Here is a 16,518-nt window from a genome sequence, read left to right as displayed (position 1 = left end):
TGCAGTCTTTATGTTGTCATTAACTTCCTGTATGACCTTGAAGTCTTAACTTTTGAGAATCTTAGTTTCTTAATATGTAAAATTAAGTAATTATAATATGTGGTTTCCAATCATCTTTTTAGTTCAAAAAGACTATTGTTTTGTGATAAGATTAATTCATTGGTTAGAAAATATATATTGGTATGTGTATTTTTTTTCCCACATACTACTTTGTAAATCTTATTTGTATCCCTTCAACCTATTTAAAGTATGGGATTCTGATTAAACTCATTAGTTACCTAGTACTTTAAGCTTGATGGTGGCTGATTTAGAACCACTAGAATTCTCAGCAGTAATGGTATAATCTCCCGAGTCCTTTCGGGTAACACTGAACAGCTCCAAGGTACACAGGTTCCGCTGCATGGCCATCTTTATGCCTTCTGCTGGTTTCACTGGTGTGCCATCTTTCTTCCAAGAAATGGTTGGCATTGGTTTACCAAAAACGGTCGCATCCAAGCAAACATTAGTTCCAGCTTTCACAGTGAGCAGAGATTTCATGGCCACACTCAGCTCTATCCTAGGAGGAACTGGAAAGAAAAAAGATAAAGGGACTTGATGTTTGCAAAATTTTTATTATTCTTATTAATAATAGAAATTCATGTGCTGTACCTCTTTCAAGGATATTTTTACCTTACTAGACAAATAATTGCATACATTTATAAAGTACAAGGTGATGTTTTGGTATATATGTACATTAGAGAATGAATAAATCAACATATCCATCATCTAACCCATTCAGCAATTTTATTTGGTCATAAGAACATTTAAAATCTACTCCTTTAGCAACATTATTACTTATTGTCACCATACTGTGTAGTTGATCACTAACATTTATTCTTCCTGTCTAACTGGAACCTTGATCCCTTTGACTGACATCCACCTTATTTTTATTCCCCAACCCTAACAACCCAGGATAGGGTCCTTTGTTTATTTATTTTTTTAATTTTTATTTTTGGAAGAACCAGGGATTGAACTCAGGCCCTTGTGCTTGCCAGGCAAGTGCTTATTCTACTGAGCCATCTCCCCAGCCCCTAGGGTCCTTTAAAGTGATCTATGTACTACTAAAGCAACAAAAAACTTAATGTAGAAGTCTGACAGTGCTGAGAGCATACAGAAATAATTTCTATAATTCTAACATCTTTACATAATCACTGCTATCATTTAAATGCATTTGGTTGTTGTATTTCTGTGAATGTATGCTGTTGAAATTGTAGTCTTTAGTCTTGTGTCTTGCTTCTAGTTTAGCACGTTGTTTATGTAATAAAAATTTTAGTGTAGTATCCAGATTACCTATCATTTTATTTTCCCTTTTTATCATAGGGGTAGGTTGAGTTTTTTAAATAAATGAGATGAACACCTTGAATACTGTACATCTCTTCCTGTAGTGCTCAGTGGATTCTTACCATTTTCTGCAAGGATGGTCACTGGGTCAGAAGGTTCCGAAGGCTGGCTAATATTTACTGCTGTCTTGGCAATTGCTCTAAATTGATACTGAGCGTTCTCTTCTAAGCCGGTCGCTGTGTACTCTTCCAGGGGTATCTGGTGAGGTGTCGTGTTGCACCGGACCCACTTATCACCAGGAAGTTTACAAGCTTCTACAAAATAGCCAATAATTTTGCTCCCTCCATCATGCTTGGGACGGGCCCAGATAAGGGATGCAGAGTTCTTGGTGACATCAGTAACTTCAGGTTTCCCAGGAGGATCTAAAACCAGAAGAGTTTCATCCCTTAAATTGCTGACAGAAGTTTAAATCCCATACTTCATATAATTGCCCTGTTCTTGAGTGATAAGCTTCAAATGATATACTTTGAGTCCTTACTATGTACTTATAAGATTTATATGCAGAATGTATCTTTTTAAAAAAATCTTTTATCTATTTATTTGGTACAGGCTCTTACTACACAGCTTAGATTTGTAGTGATCCTCCTATCTCAGCCTCCCCAGAGCTGGGATTACAGGCATGTGCCACCATGCCTGCGGATCCAGGGCCAGCATGCCATATATTACTGGGATCGAACCCGGGTCCTTGCACTTGCCAGGCAGCTGCTTAGACCTCTGTGCTATCACCTCAGACCCACCCCAGCCCATATGCAGAACATTTTTATGGTAAGAGATAGAACCTCTTCCTGAAAGGAAATAGTAATCTTCAGAGGCCCTAATATTTAAATGGCCTCCACAATACTAAAAAGCAAAACAACCCCCTCACAAACTTACCAACTGGCATTCTTGCAGTGACATATTCTGTTGGTTTGCTGGGAGGGCTGGATCCAGCTTTGTTTAGGGCGTAGATTCTGAATGAGTACTCTAGCCCTTCAACGAGGCCAGCACAAGGATATTCAGTGGACCTGACGACAGTATCGTTAGCTTTCACCCAGAGTAAGCTGTTTCTTTCTTTGCGTTCAATCAAGTAACCTGTAATGGGGCTCCCCCCATCGCTGTCTGGTCTGTCCCATGCCACAAAGATGCAGTCTTTGTTGACCTTAGTGACCCGTGCATTCTTTGGTTCACTAGGCACATCTGCAGATTGATGTAAGGGAAATGTCAGTTAGAAAACATTAAGTAACAGTGGAAAAGCAACATTTCTTTTTCTCCTCGCAAAGCACATACCAAATGGAAACTTAGCAAGCATCTTTGGAGACTGGAGAGGCTCTGAAATTCCAAATCGATTTTCAGCACGGACCCGGAATATGTACTCCTGGCCTGGGATCAGCTTTCCCACCCTGCAGGAAGTTTTGGTGACCGAAGCTAGAGCCGTGACCCAGTCCCCTCGGCTCACGTCACACTTCTCCACTATGTAATTGGTGATGTTACTGCCTCCATCTTCCAGAGGGATGTGCCAGGACAGGGTACAAGCATCAGCATCGATGTCAGCAATGTCAAATGGAGGCTGAGGGGGTCCAGGGGCGTCTGCATGAACCAAGAGGGCAGAAATATAAGAACATGGATTTGATAGGAAAAAAGAAAGTGTTATCTTTGTACTATGAAGACCATTGTCCTGTACTTAACTCACCCATGACGATGACTTTGATCTTCTGAGTGTCTGTTCCAGAACTGTTCTCTGCCGTGAGGCTATAGTAACCACTGTCTTTCCTGGTAACATCTTTTATGATCAGAACAGAAGAGTTGTCAGCTTTGTGAACCGCCAGGTGGCTGGATGTGACAACGTCGTCTTCTCCTTTTTTCCACTTGCAGGTAGGATGAGGCTTTCCATACACATGGGCTTCAATACGGAGTTTCTTCCCAGCTTTAATAGTAATTTGCTCTGGCATAAGGATCTTAGGTGGCACTGAAAGTAAAATAGAAATACATGACTTTGGAGGGGGTATTAAATTCCCTCTGGTGGGGAAGATTTTTGAAACAGTGCATTGCCACGCATCGTGGGTTCAAAGTAATGTTTGCCTCATCGTATTTTCAAAAGAAATAAAATGGGATATAGTAGAAAATATTGGCTGCAGGTACATAAGGATAGGTATCATTTCAAGAGATGTCTTTCAGATATATATATATATATATATATATATATATATATATATATATATATTGAGTCATGGTTTAAAGTTTATTTACTATGTGTTGTGGGGCCACGTGTTTGAAAACTAGTGTTTTGCATGTTTTTCTAGAACTTGATTACTCAGGGGAGGTCTATATGGCCAAAGAAAATTTTAATAAGCTTCTATCACATGATCTAGATGAAGCAATGATTACTTACGTAGTTGTTCTTTGGCTTCATATACTCCTTCGGCTTCTCTTGGCAGGCTGACTCCAACAGCATTTCTGGCTGCTACTCTGAACTTATATTTCTTTCCTTCCTTTAAGCCAGAGACAACCAGGCTGAGGTCTTTTACCACTGAATACTCTGTCCAGCGATCTGCAGGCTGGTCTTCTTCTCTATAACTGATGATGTAGCCATCAATTTTAGCACCGCCATCACGGAGAGGAGGTAACCAGGCTAAGACAGCGCTGTTCTTTGTCATTTCGGTCACTTCCAGTTTTCTTGGAGGATCAGGCTCACCTACAAGGAAAACACAATTTAGAAAATTATCTGGGTAACTTCATCAAACCTTCTTTGTCAATATACTTTTAATATATCATTTACCTCAAAGTATATGAAACATGTAGTTTGGTATGCAGAAAGTAAGAAAGTGTAAGATGAGGCAAGTCATAAAAGTCCTTCCTGAGTGGGTTGCACATTTATTGCACTATTAGAGTTTCCATAAGTTAAATCCCTTTCAGAAGTAGATTAAAAGGCTGTTGGCATCTTGCTAAAATAAGGCACAGGAGGGGCTTGTGGGTTAGCTCAGTTGTTTAAGCAGCTGCTCTGGAAAACCCAGTCAGGCCAAAGGGACCCCAGTTCAATCCCCACCTCCACCTGCCTTACCAGACCTGCCCATAAAGCAGCCTGAGCCAGCCAGCCAGCTAAACAAACAATCAAATAAACCAATAAGGCACTAGAGTTAAAAGGAAGGAGATTTCTTACTCAGAGGATCTGACGCAAGCACAGGTTTCGGGATATCTGTGGGGACACCAGGGCCATACTCATTGACAGCAGTCACTCTGAAGAAGTACTCATTGCCAGGGACCAGATTGGTTACGTGGAAGCTGGTTTTCTTAACTTCTGGGGTAACTCTTGACCATGTCTTTCTGTCTGCTTCGCGTTTCTCCACAATATAATGCGTCACTTGGCTACCACCATCATTTTCAGGAGGGGCCCAGGACACGTGGCATGATGTTTTTGTGACATCTGAAACTTTTAAATTAGATACAGGTCCAGGAGTATCTGTAAAGAACCAGAGAATTAGACACACATGTCTTCTCAGTGTCCTCTTGAACTAATTTGTTTTTGAAAGGTGACATGGAGGCCTTCTAGCAACCTACCTAATACTCTGACATTCACAAACACAGCCTTTTCTCCTGCTGGGTTCACAAGTGTTAAGGAATATTTTCCTGAGTCATCACGGGTAGAATTGGGGATAACCAGGAAGGCCATAGTGTCAACCAGATCAACTTGTCCTTTTCTGACCACGTTGTCAATACCCACTTTCCGCCAGGTGACCCTGGGGGCTGGCCGCCCTCTCACTATTGCAAATAGTCGGATAGGACATCCTGCTCTCACGATGACCAGCTTTCTCATACTGGCATCCAAATCAATCTCTGGAGGTTCTGCAAACATTAATGACATTAAGGTCATTGGTTGATTTTTCAGAACAGGGCAATATCCTAGGAGCAATGACATGTGAATGAGCCAGGCACTAAATGAAAAAGAAGCCTCACCTAGGATTTCTTTAGGTTTGATTGCTTCCTTTAGCTCTGCAGGGCGCCCAATGCCAACTTGATTTTGGGCACACACCCGGAACTCATATTCCTGGTTTTCATCCAAGCTGGTAACAGTGAATTCCATGCGAACAAGTTGTGCTGCAGCATTGCACCTTTTCCAGCCTTCATCTGGTGAGGCATCTGCTATTTTGGGTCTCATCTCTACAACATATCCAATGATTGGTGCACCACCATCATAAACTGGTTTTCCCCATCCAAGAGTTATGGAATTTTTGGTTGTGTCAACCACTTTCAGATTGGTTGGTGGGCCAGGTGGTTCTAAAAATAAATTGCATAAAAATAAATGAACATTACATTTACTATCAGCAATATATTAATTTGTAAGTTTATATAGTCAGTCCTCAAATATTTCCATTACTGAGTCCTCCTTATTGCCCTCTTAAAAATTAGAATCTACTATGGTTTTTGGATTTTAGGTGGTTTGATAAAGGTCTATTTATAAATGTTGGCTAAAATAATGTTTTAATATTATGGCTAACTCATTTAATACCTCTGTGCTTGAAATTAAGAATTGCTGTAATATCAGGAAGAAATAACAAAAGCAACTCACCTATGGGGTCTTTTGCCACCACTGGTCTAGAAGGCAAGCTTGGTTCTCCAATGCCAATTTCATTTTCTGCCTTGACACGGAACTGGTATTCATGTCCGGGGAAGAGATTCTGCACTTTCATACGTCTCTCAGAGATTGCACTCTTATTCACAGGGACCCATCGTACTGCATGTTTTTCTTTTCTTTCCAAGTAGTATCCTGTGATAGACTTTCCACCATCATATTCAGGTGGATTCCAAACCACAGTCATCTCATCTTTGCTCACCTTTGTGACTTCTGGGGCATCAGGGCGACCAGGTCTATCATATTTGGTTTTTGCTATGACTGGTTTGCTTTCTGTTGGAGGCCCTGTTCCTATTTTATTTTCTGCACGGACTCTGAAAATGTATTCATTTCCTTCTATGAGTCGTGTCACGGTAGTGCCGGGTGTCAAGACAGTAGCAGAATAGGTAGACCAAACCATTCGCTTGCTCTCACATTTTTCTAGAATGTAATTTTGGATTTCACAGCCACCATCATCTTCTGGTGGATCCCAGCGAATAGTACACCTATCACTGGACACATCAGTAATTTTCAGATTTCTTACAGGACCAGGCTTATCTAAAACATTGACAGTGGCAAAGGCCACAAAACTGCCAGCTGTGTTCGTTGCTGTAATTACATATTTACCACCGTCACTGCGCCTTGCTTTGCTAAGAGAGAACTTAGATGAATCAGCACTGGTATCAATCTTGACTCTGGGCGATCTTGTTAAATCTGTAGCATCTTTGTCCTTGGTCCATACAACTTCTGGAAATGGTTTGCCTCTAACACCTGCCTCAAGTCTGATGGTGTCCCCTGCTTTGACGGTTAGCACCCCACTTAATTTCAGATCAAGTACAGGTTTCTGTAAGTCTTCCTTCACAACAACTTCCTCTGTCCTCACCCAATCACTTTCTCCACCTTCATTCTTGGTTTGTACCCTGAACTCATAAATTTGGTTTTCAACACATTTGTCAACCATATAGTGGGTTTCTTTAATGCTTCCTTTATGCACTCTTTCCCAGTCAGCAGAGCCCTTCAACCTCCTCTCCACATGATATGATAGGTTGGGGCTGCCACCATCATAATCAGGCCGTCGCCATTTTAGATACACAAATGTCTTCCCTTTATCTGCAATATGAAGGTTTTCAGGCTCACCTGGTCTGTCAATAGGGTTAATGGCCAGAATTGGAGTCTTTGTTTCAATGGTCGGCCCAACACCTACTTTATTCTCTGCACAAACTCGGAAATAGTATTCATTGTTAGCTAAAAGGTTGGCCTTGACTAATCTCTTGGTGATATCTGAAGCAATGATTGACCAGCCTTTCTGGTTTGGTTTACGATATTCTACTATGAAGTTTGTTATTTCTGAGCCACCATTATCAAGTGGGTTTTCCCAAGAAAGTGTGCAGTTCTCTTTGGTCACATTGCTAACTTTCAAATTCTGGCAAGGCCCAGGTCTGTCAAGGACATTGACAATGGCTGAGCCTTGGGCATGTCCACTGCTGTTCTTAGCTGAGATGATGTACTTGCCATGATCACTTCTAACAGCTTCTTTAATTTGTAACTCAACACGAGGTAGATCACGAATTAGATCAGTGCGCTTATCACGGGTTAATACTTTGCCTTCCTTAGACCAAGTTATATCTGGTTCAGGCCTGCCTTTGACTCGAGCAAGAATGCGGATAGTTTGGCCCACTCTAACAGTAATAACATCACGGCAAGTGACATCAAGTTCTACTTCTGGAGGATGAAGGATATCTTTTGCAATCACAGATTCTGCAAGCTCTCTTGGTTCTCCCTCACCCACGATATTAGCTGCCTTGATACGGAATCTGTATTCATTTCCTTCAATCAGTCCAGGGACCCTAAAGGCACACTGTCTAATGAGCTCATCCTTGTTAATCCTGTCCCACTGTGCAGTGCCAGGTTTCTGACACTCCACTACATATCCTAGAATAGGGCTACCACCATCACTGAGAGGCTTTGTCCACACCAGATCAGCTGATTCTTTGCTCTTGTCTTTTAGCTTAGGATTAATGGGTGGTCCAGGTGGTTTGATGGGCCGGCAAGCTTTTATCGGGTCAGAACTTGGAGATGGATTGCTTAGTCCTGCAAGATTTTCAGCAAAAACTCTAAACTCATATGTATTTCCCTCATAGAGTCCAGTCACTCTGAACTTCAGGTCAGCAATAGGTGTTTTGTTGACCCTCACCCACTTGCCAGTTATTTCTCGACGTTCCACATAGTATCCAGTTATTGGACTTCCACCATCAGACTTCGGCAGGGTCCAAGACACTGTGGCAGCATTTTCAGTAATGTCTGTAACCACTGGTTTACCAGGAGGAGATGGAGGATTAAATTTATGTTTGGCGACAGTAGGTATGGAGTCCAGGGGAGGACCAACACCCATCTTATTCTCTGCTCTAACTCGGAAAACGTATTCACAGCCCTTTTGCAGGTGTGGGATCTTGAGTTTCATCTTACTGCTTCCTGAAGAGACTACACCCCATGTGTCTTTTCTGGTATCTTTTTTCTCAACAATATAATTTATCACAGGGCTCCCTCCATCATCCTTAGGTGCCTGCCATGAGATAGTCATATATTCAGGGGTGATATCCAGAAGATTAATAGGACCTGTTGGTGGACCTGGAACATCAAGAACAGTGAGATGCACAGGCACTGTCTTGGTACCAGCTGCATTGGAAACTGTGATTTGATATTCCCCAGTGTCCTTCCTTAAACAGTTCTTTATGGTAAGTACAGACGAGTAGCTGTCAGTTTCAACTGTGTAGTGGTCATCTGTTTTGATCTCACTTCCATCAGTTGTCCACTTTGCAGTGGGCACAGGTACGCCCCTTATGATGGCAGGGAATCTGACTGTGGTTCCAGCTTTTACCACAAGCCCCTCAATTAATTTCACATCTAGCTCCACAGATGGGGGCACTGGAAAATAAACATGAGGTAATGAGGTTCTGAATTTTACAATATTAATAATTTAAAGAAGAAATAAGACAATAATTCCAATATTAAAAAATACCTAGTTTTTCTTGGCATTCTATTGGGATAGTTGTGTCAGGCAGTCCAAGACCCACAATATTTTCAGCTTTTACACGGAATCTGTAGGTCTTTCCTTGTTGTAATCCAGTAACAACACACTCTAAGTTTTTGACAGTCTTGAACTTAGTCCAGTCCTGGGCACCTTCTTCTTGATATTCCACCAAATATCCAGTGATTGGAGAACCACCATCACGATCTGGCTTGTTCCAAACAAGAGAGACTTCAGTCTTGTCAACATCTACATGGTGTAAGTCCTTGGGTGGCCCAGGGGGATCTTTACCAGAGAGAAAAAAAAGGAAGTCATGATGAGTGAGAAATGGCAAAGGCAGACAAACAATACTGCTGTACGCAGACAAAGCAACTCACGGAGAGGGTCCATAGCTTTGATGGGTTTAGGTGTTTCAACAAAAGGACCACGTCCATACTGGTTCTCAGCAGCCACTCGGAAGAGGTACTGATTGCCTTCATTCAGATGTTTAGCCAAGTGACTCTTTTTCTTTGATGTAGTTGAAAGAGGCGACCACTGACCACTGGCCACATCTCTCCTCTCAACCACATAATTTGTAATCACAGAGCCACCATCATCCAGTGGTTCATTCCATGTAAGGTAACAAGAATCTTTCCTAATTTCACTGACTTGCAGATCTCTAGGTGGCCCAGGTTTATCTGCAGAATGTTAAATAATAGTAATATAAGTAACTTAATCCAGAAAGGCCAAAAATTGTACAAAAATTTATCTTTAATGGCATTAGTATTGAGTTTTTACCTAATACCAGTACTTTCACTGAGACAGTTTTTGAACCAGCTGGATTCTCTACTGTTAAGGAATAAATTCCACCATCTTCGTGGGCAGCATTACGAATTTCAAGCTTGCTACCAACTGGAGTAACATCAATTTGGGCCTTGGTTGGAGCCTCTCTGTCTCCTTTTTTCCAGGTTACTTTTGGGAATGGCACTCCTTTGATGACAGCGCTAAGTCTCAGAGTATCACCAACTTTAATGTGTTGTTCTCTTGCCATGTTGGCATCAAGAATCAAGTCAGGGGGTTCTAGAACAAAAGGAAAAGTACATTCAAATTTTACTCTGTAATGCACACTAGGCATATACAATGAGATGTCTATCTCTCTTGTAATTGCAAATGGAGATATCTACTCACCAAGTCTGTCTTTTACTAGGACTGGCTCTGGAACATTAGCGGGATCTGATTCACCAGCTTCATTGACTGCAAATACTCGGAACTTATAGGTTTGACCATCTCGAAGACCAGTGACTTTATATTTAGTTTCAGGGCATGACTCAGGAGTGTGATTGGCTCTTCTCCATTCTTCATCTCCAACTTTTTGGTATTCAACAATATAACCCAGTATCTTGCTCCCACCATCATGACGTGGTGGCTGCCACGTGAGATCAACTGAATTACATGTTGTATCTATTGCTTCAGGATTAACAGGTGGACTTGGTTTTGCTATACAATAAAAGAAAAAGAAGACAAAAAGCCATTACAATATGACTAAAACAAAGTTGGATAATATGAAAACTGAATGAATGCTTTAATATCTACCAATTGGATCTCTTGCAAAGACTGGTTTGGATGGGGGACTTGGCTCTCCAATACCAACTTCGTTTTCTGCAGCAACTCGGAATTCATACTGACATCCTTCTAAAAGATCGGGAACCCTAAATTTAGTGTATGGGTGGATAGGTTCTTTCGTAACTCTAGCCCACCGTTTAGACATAGTTTCCCTCTTTTCCAGGATGTAGTTTGTGATGGGCTTTCCTCCATCGTGTGGCTTGTTCCAAGTTACTAATGCTGAGTCTTTGGTGACTTCTGTAACAATTGGCTGATCTGGTGCATCAGGAACCCCTACATCAAGTAAAAGCAAAACAAATTAAAAATTTAGTTCTTTCAATTAGCTAGAACAAACAGTGACTCACCAAAAAGAAATATAATACATACTGAAACGATCTTTGGCTTTCATTGAGTCAGATATCAGAGGATCACTGATGCCATACAGATTCTCAGCATATATCCGGAAAATATAATCTTTTCCTTCAAGCAGCTTAGGAGCTTTGCATGTTGTTTTAGCACAGGCAGATGTCACAGGCATCCAGACGTCTTTACCCACCTCCTTCTTCTCAATAATATAATTGGTAATTTCACTTCCCCCATCGTCTAACGGTGGCTTCCAGGAGATAACCATGTAATCTTTGGTTACCTCATCAAACTTGACAGGTCCTACTGGTGGTCCAGGACGATCTGCAGGAAAAAAAAAAACAAAAACACACACACACACACACACACACACACACACACACAGAGCAAAATTGTTATTTCTATGTCTATTTGTTGAAGAATATCAAGTCTATTCTTGCAAACTACTACTTACCAACAACATTGACTTGGCAGAAACCTTTCCTGGAGCCTGTACTGTTCTCCACAACTACACAGTATTTGCCTGAGTCAGAACGCTTTGCTTTGATCTTCTCCAGAGCAAGTGTTGTCGGAGTGGTCTTTATTTGAGTGCGATCATCTTCTAGCACATCAGCTTCATCTTTGAACCAAGTGACCTTGGGCTTTGGTTTGCCTGAGTAGTGACCAGTGAGGGCAAAAGCTTCACCAACTCGAACAGTGAGCTTATCTCTGAAGTCCAGGTCAAGTGTTGGGGGAGCTAAAGTTTATAATCATTAAAGAAAAAAAGTCATTTTTACTGATGTCTCTTGGGACCTCTATAAATGTACATATTTCAAAGTGTAAGCTGTAATGGACACATACCCAGCTCATCCTTGCAAGTGATTGGCTTGGTGCAAAATGATGGTTTGCCTTGCCCCACAATATTGACAGCACTGACACGGTACTCATAGGTGTCACCTTCTTTTAAGCCTTTAACAGTGTACTTTCTGTTAAGCAAGTTGTCATTTGTCACTTTGTGGAACTTCTCAGTTCCAATGAGCCGGCTTTCTAGGACATAGTTAATAATTTCTGATCCGCCATCATATTTAGGAGGTTTCCAAGTCAAAGTTACAGAATCTTTAGTAACTTCTTTGACTTCCAGGTCTTCAGGACGCTCTGGTACAGCTGTGAGTATAATTATAGTGAAATTATAGACTTAGAAAGCAGTAGAATGGAGTAAATACATCTTTCTGAGGATTGCATTAAAATACTAAGCCATGCACTTCAGTAAATAACAAAAATGAACTTATCAGAAAACTATTAGAGCAGAAAAGGTTTTAATACAACATAATTTAATTAACTGATACATGAAGAAATAGCAATTTATTGAGATTAAATAATTTTGTAAAGGTCTCCAGAGTTGGTGGTTTTAGAATTAAGAAAATAATTCAGTTTCTCGTTTTGCCAGTAAGCAGAATATTTACAAAAACAGTGTAGCATAAAAGGAAAAAAACAAGATGTTCATATATTGTATACTCCTATAATCTCTTTCACAATCCCCATGAAAACATATCTAATCACCTACTGAATAGTTTCCTAATATATTCTTGTCAAATGATTCATATGTGAAATCTATGGCATTTATATACAAATGCTACCATTGTATTTTATTAAATGAGTTAAAGAGGTAATTAAGCATAATTCATTTTAAATTGTACTTACTTATTGGATCTCTGATGACAAGTGCATTTGGGGTCTCCACAAATGGGCCCATGCCTATACTATTCTCAGCTGCGATTCGGAAGAAGTAGGATTTCCCTTCAATGAGACCTTGGACAACAGCACTTTGTCGGGTGACTGTATATGTCACTGGGGTCCACGCTCTGCGGTCAGATTCTCGCTTCTGAATGACATAGTTGGTGATTGGAGAGCCCCCATCATCTTCTGGAGAAAACCAGGTCAGTTTGCAGGAGTCATTGGTTAGGTTGTCAGAGAGGAATGGTACTCCTACAGGGCCTGGCACATCTGGAAATAAGAGGAAAAATTTTCCAGCCATTTGACTTCAGTGAACAAGGCTGAACATACATTACTCTCTGTTTTTAAAAAGGAGAGAAACATGTGACCATGAAGAAAATAAGATTTTGTGTTTATAAAATGAGTTGCTGTCCCACTTGTATTTTGCCACACTTTAGTCAAGAGTTTTCCAAATTTGTGGGTTGTCTTTTCACTTTTACCACAATTTAAAATCAAGTAGGCTTACAACATTTATCGGCTGCCATGGTTTTAGTTGCTGCCAAAAAGATAAAAATAAATTATTTTGTCCTATTATCTTTTGTTTTGCTCTTCATTTGCATTTTAGGTTTTCATATAAGATAAATCATGCAATATTTTTTGCTTGTGCATTTGATTTAGTTCACTTGATATTATAGTCTCGAGGTGCATCCATTTACCTAGGAGTGCCTCAAGTTGAAAAAGCAAAATTTGTGCCAGCTGGGAGGGAGCTGCACGAAGGTGGGGGTGGGGCGGCCACGGAGCAAAAGGACCCTTTTAGTGTTGTGTTCACTCCCCAAGGGGAAAGGATTAGAGGGTTTGAACATTAATGTGAAAGTGTGCTGGTTTTCCAATTAAAGTGGTAGGGTTTAGGAGTAAAAGCATTCAGGAACTTACATTTAACCTAAAAATTTTAGGACGATTGCTTAATGAAATATTTTTCCTTATGCCATTTTTATATTAGTTAGGTTAACAGAGGACTGGCTGTTTTCACATGGACATGGGGGTGATTTGGGCAAGCCTAGGCTTGGAGTCAGAAGTTCGGAGTGGGAGGGCTTCATTTGCCAGACAAATTCCTTGATTGCAACAACCAGAGGCATGAACCCTGTGAACTTCAGCCTTCAGCTCTGTATTCGGTGATTAGAAATGTACTGCTAATAACTAATTATGATACTTCTCTTTAATTAGAGTGCTGAAACACTCAGAGTGGTTATGCATTATTATAATTATCAAAAAAGGCACCTTCATGGTGTGGAAATGCTCATCCCTGGCAGATTGTTAAACATTCATGTAAATTGACAGGAAAATTCCTTTCATGAAAAATAATAGTAATACAATAGGTGCTTATGCTGGAATATTACACTAAAATATAGTGTACAGTAGGAATACAACTATATAGAACATATGTAGGATAAACAAGCAAAGAGAAAAAAAGTTTAATTCTAGTAACGGATAGTGGGATTGTTGGTGATTTTCCTTATTTTCAAAAATGTTTATCACATTTTTTTTTTTAACTACAGTGTAGCCTTGTTGGAGATACAACTAAAATAATTATTTAAAAAGTTGCATGGATAAATCGAAAGCATTTACCTAAGACATCAACAATAATTGTCTTCTTTCTTTCTCCCCCTGCATTTTTGGCAAGAAGAGAATAAACGCCTTGGTGGCTTCTTTGGCAGTTCTTGATGACCATAGATGAGCTGATGGCTGTGGTCTCAATGGTGGCTTCCTGAGGTAGGGCTCTTTCATTCATGTTCCAGGTGACAGTGGGAGGGGGCTTCCCAGACACATAGGCTATGATCCTGATTACCCCTCCAGCATGGACTACAATTCTGTCTCTGACACTCGCATCCAGTTGCAGATCGGGTACCACTGGAAAACAATTGAAAATTACAAGTGTGGGTTTCACTTTCAATTTGAAACATGAATATTGATGAAAGATGAGAAGTACTGATAGTTACCAATTCTGTCCTTCATCTCAATGATATCTGTGACTTCTCCAGGTTCCCCAATGCCAGCGATGTTGACCGCTCGCACTCTGAATTTGTAGAACGCACCCTCTTTTAAGTCAGTTACAACAAGTTTTGTTCCTCTCACTTCTTTATCTTTGCCCTGGAAAAAAATCAAACACATTTAAAACTTAGGATAGTTCTTCCTAGTCTCATAGCTTTATGAAGTATAAACCAGCAGCCTATTTGCTCTCATTGCCAGTTAGGTTTTTGGGTTCAGATGTTACAGACAATGCTGAATGGGATTACTTTCCAGGAATGATGTTTTAAAATTATTGTCAAATGATTGAAAAAGCCACCTTGTTCCTTTGTTCCACCTTTCTATGGTTTATAACTAAAAGAAGTTAGTAGTATGACAACTTTTGATTACTTTTAAATTGATACATGATGATCATATATATTTATGAGGTACAGTGATAATTCAATACTTGTATGTAATGTGTAATGATCAAATCAGGTTAATTCCATTTACATTTCCTTAAACATTTGCCATTTCTTTATGTTTGCCATTTCTTTCTTTATAACAAACTCCTCTAGTTTGTTATAAAGTTAGTAATTTGTTTTTGTAAACCATAGTCATGCTTCTGTTGTAGAACACTAGAACTTATTCCTCCTCTCTATTTTGGTACCCATTACCTCCTTTATTTCACCTAGTCCCAATCTGATTAAAATTTTGAGATTAAAAAAATTGAGATTAATAGGTATTTGGATTATTAGCTATGATTATATTATTTTCTGATTTCTTAATCCAAATATAGAAGTTAGTGGGATAGAGAATAACTGCTATAATTTTAGTTTATTCATAGTACCTTTTCCCATTCTTCTTTTCCTTCTTCCTTGTATTCAACAATGTATCCAGTTATTCTGGATCCACCATCTTTTAATGGAGGAGACCATTCTAGGTCCACGGATGATTTAGTCCAGTCTGTCACTTTGGGAAATGGAGGGCCAGGAGGAGCTGGAAAGAAGCAGTGTATATTAGTATTCTTCATTTTTCTGTGATGCTTTTGAAAGGTATGATTTTTCTTTTAAATGAGTTTGTGTCAAGGCTTACCAACTGGATCTCTAGCAGTCACCGGGTCTGATGGCAGACTGGCCGGCCCCACACCAGCAGCATTGATTGCATACACCCGGAACTGATAATCAGAACCTTCAATAAGGCCAGTCACTTTATAAGAAACCCCTAAAGTCATGGCTTTAATAGGGTCTCGGTTCACCCGCTTCCATCTCTTGGTAGTGGTATCTTTCATTTCTAGCCAGTAGCCAGTCACAGGGGAGCCCCCGTCATACTCGGGCTCTTCCCAGTTAACAGTCATGGAGTTCCGAGTGACGCTGCTAACTGTTGGCTTATCTGGTGCTCCAGGAACAGCTGTGGGAAAATGGATTCATCAGAAATTAGAAAAATCACAGATAATAAAGACTTTGTACATGAAAATGTTATTCTACTCACAGAAGAGGTTTCGGGCAGTTTCGGGTTCGCTGTCAAGCGGCTCTCCAATGCCATATTTATTCTGGGCCATGATTCGGAAGACATATTCATGACCTTCCAGCAACTTGGGAATCGTGTACATACACTCCTTAGGTTCACTGGAGACACGTACCCATGTCTTCCTGTTAGCTTCTCTTTTCTCAATTACATAGTTTGTAATCTTTGAGCCCCCATCGTCTAGAGGTGGAAGCCAAGATATTGTCATTTGATCCGCTGAAACAGATTCAAACTTTATGGGTCCCACTGGAGGCCCGGGACGACCTAAAATGGTTCAGACAAAGAACATTTTGTTAGTTCTGTGATTATAATATAGATATAAAAATATATAGTTGGAATCAAACCATGAACTCTTTAC

The 16,518-nt window shown here is 40.2% G+C and overlaps 1 protein-coding gene across 12 annotated transcripts in view; it reads right to left on the bottom strand.

Moving 5' to 3' along the window:
• Nucleotides 1–16,518, bottom strand: part of Ttn (titin) — a 274,946-nt gene that overhangs the window by 56,923 nt on the left and 201,505 nt on the right. For all 12 annotated transcript variants that reach the window (XM_023719078.1, XM_023719080.1, XM_023719081.1 and 9 more), the window contains 24 exons: nucleotides 16,125–16,424; nucleotides 15,729–16,043; nucleotides 15,484–15,632; nucleotides 14,627–14,777; nucleotides 14,256–14,537; nucleotides 12,618–12,920; nucleotides 11,778–12,080; nucleotides 11,392–11,673; nucleotides 10,962–11,261; nucleotides 10,566–10,868; nucleotides 10,161–10,469; nucleotides 9,771–10,052; nucleotides 9,371–9,670; nucleotides 8,985–9,278; nucleotides 5,924–8,890; nucleotides 5,311–5,631; nucleotides 4,915–5,199; nucleotides 4,517–4,816; nucleotides 3,749–4,051; nucleotides 3,050–3,325; nucleotides 2,647–2,946; nucleotides 2,254–2,556; nucleotides 1,443–1,742; nucleotides 279–566 (listed from right to left, as the gene is read on the bottom strand). In XM_023719078.1, the coding sequence (XP_023574846.1) occupies nucleotides 279–566; nucleotides 1,443–1,742; nucleotides 2,254–2,556; nucleotides 2,647–2,946; nucleotides 3,050–3,325; nucleotides 3,749–4,051; nucleotides 4,517–4,816; nucleotides 4,915–5,199; nucleotides 5,311–5,631; nucleotides 5,924–8,890; nucleotides 8,985–9,278; nucleotides 9,371–9,670; nucleotides 9,771–10,052; nucleotides 10,161–10,469; nucleotides 10,566–10,868; nucleotides 10,962–11,261; nucleotides 11,392–11,673; nucleotides 11,778–12,080; nucleotides 12,618–12,920; nucleotides 14,256–14,537; nucleotides 14,627–14,777; nucleotides 15,484–15,632; nucleotides 15,729–16,043; nucleotides 16,125–16,424 (9,516 nt within the window). The remainder of the gene's footprint in view (nucleotides 1–278; nucleotides 567–1,442; nucleotides 1,743–2,253; nucleotides 2,557–2,646; nucleotides 2,947–3,049; nucleotides 3,326–3,748; nucleotides 4,052–4,516; nucleotides 4,817–4,914; nucleotides 5,200–5,310; nucleotides 5,632–5,923; nucleotides 8,891–8,984; nucleotides 9,279–9,370; nucleotides 9,671–9,770; nucleotides 10,053–10,160; nucleotides 10,470–10,565; nucleotides 10,869–10,961; nucleotides 11,262–11,391; nucleotides 11,674–11,777; nucleotides 12,081–12,617; nucleotides 12,921–14,255; nucleotides 14,538–14,626; nucleotides 14,778–15,483; nucleotides 15,633–15,728; nucleotides 16,044–16,124; nucleotides 16,425–16,518) is intronic.

Source organism: Octodon degus, unplaced genomic scaffold (genome assembly GCF_000260255.1).
Source record: "Octodon degus isolate 3935 unplaced genomic scaffold, OctDeg1.0 scaffold00065, whole genome shotgun sequence".
Taxonomy (NCBI): domain Eukaryota; kingdom Metazoa; phylum Chordata; class Mammalia; order Rodentia; family Octodontidae; genus Octodon; species Octodon degus.
This window is presented reverse-complemented; position numbering and strand designations above follow the sequence as displayed.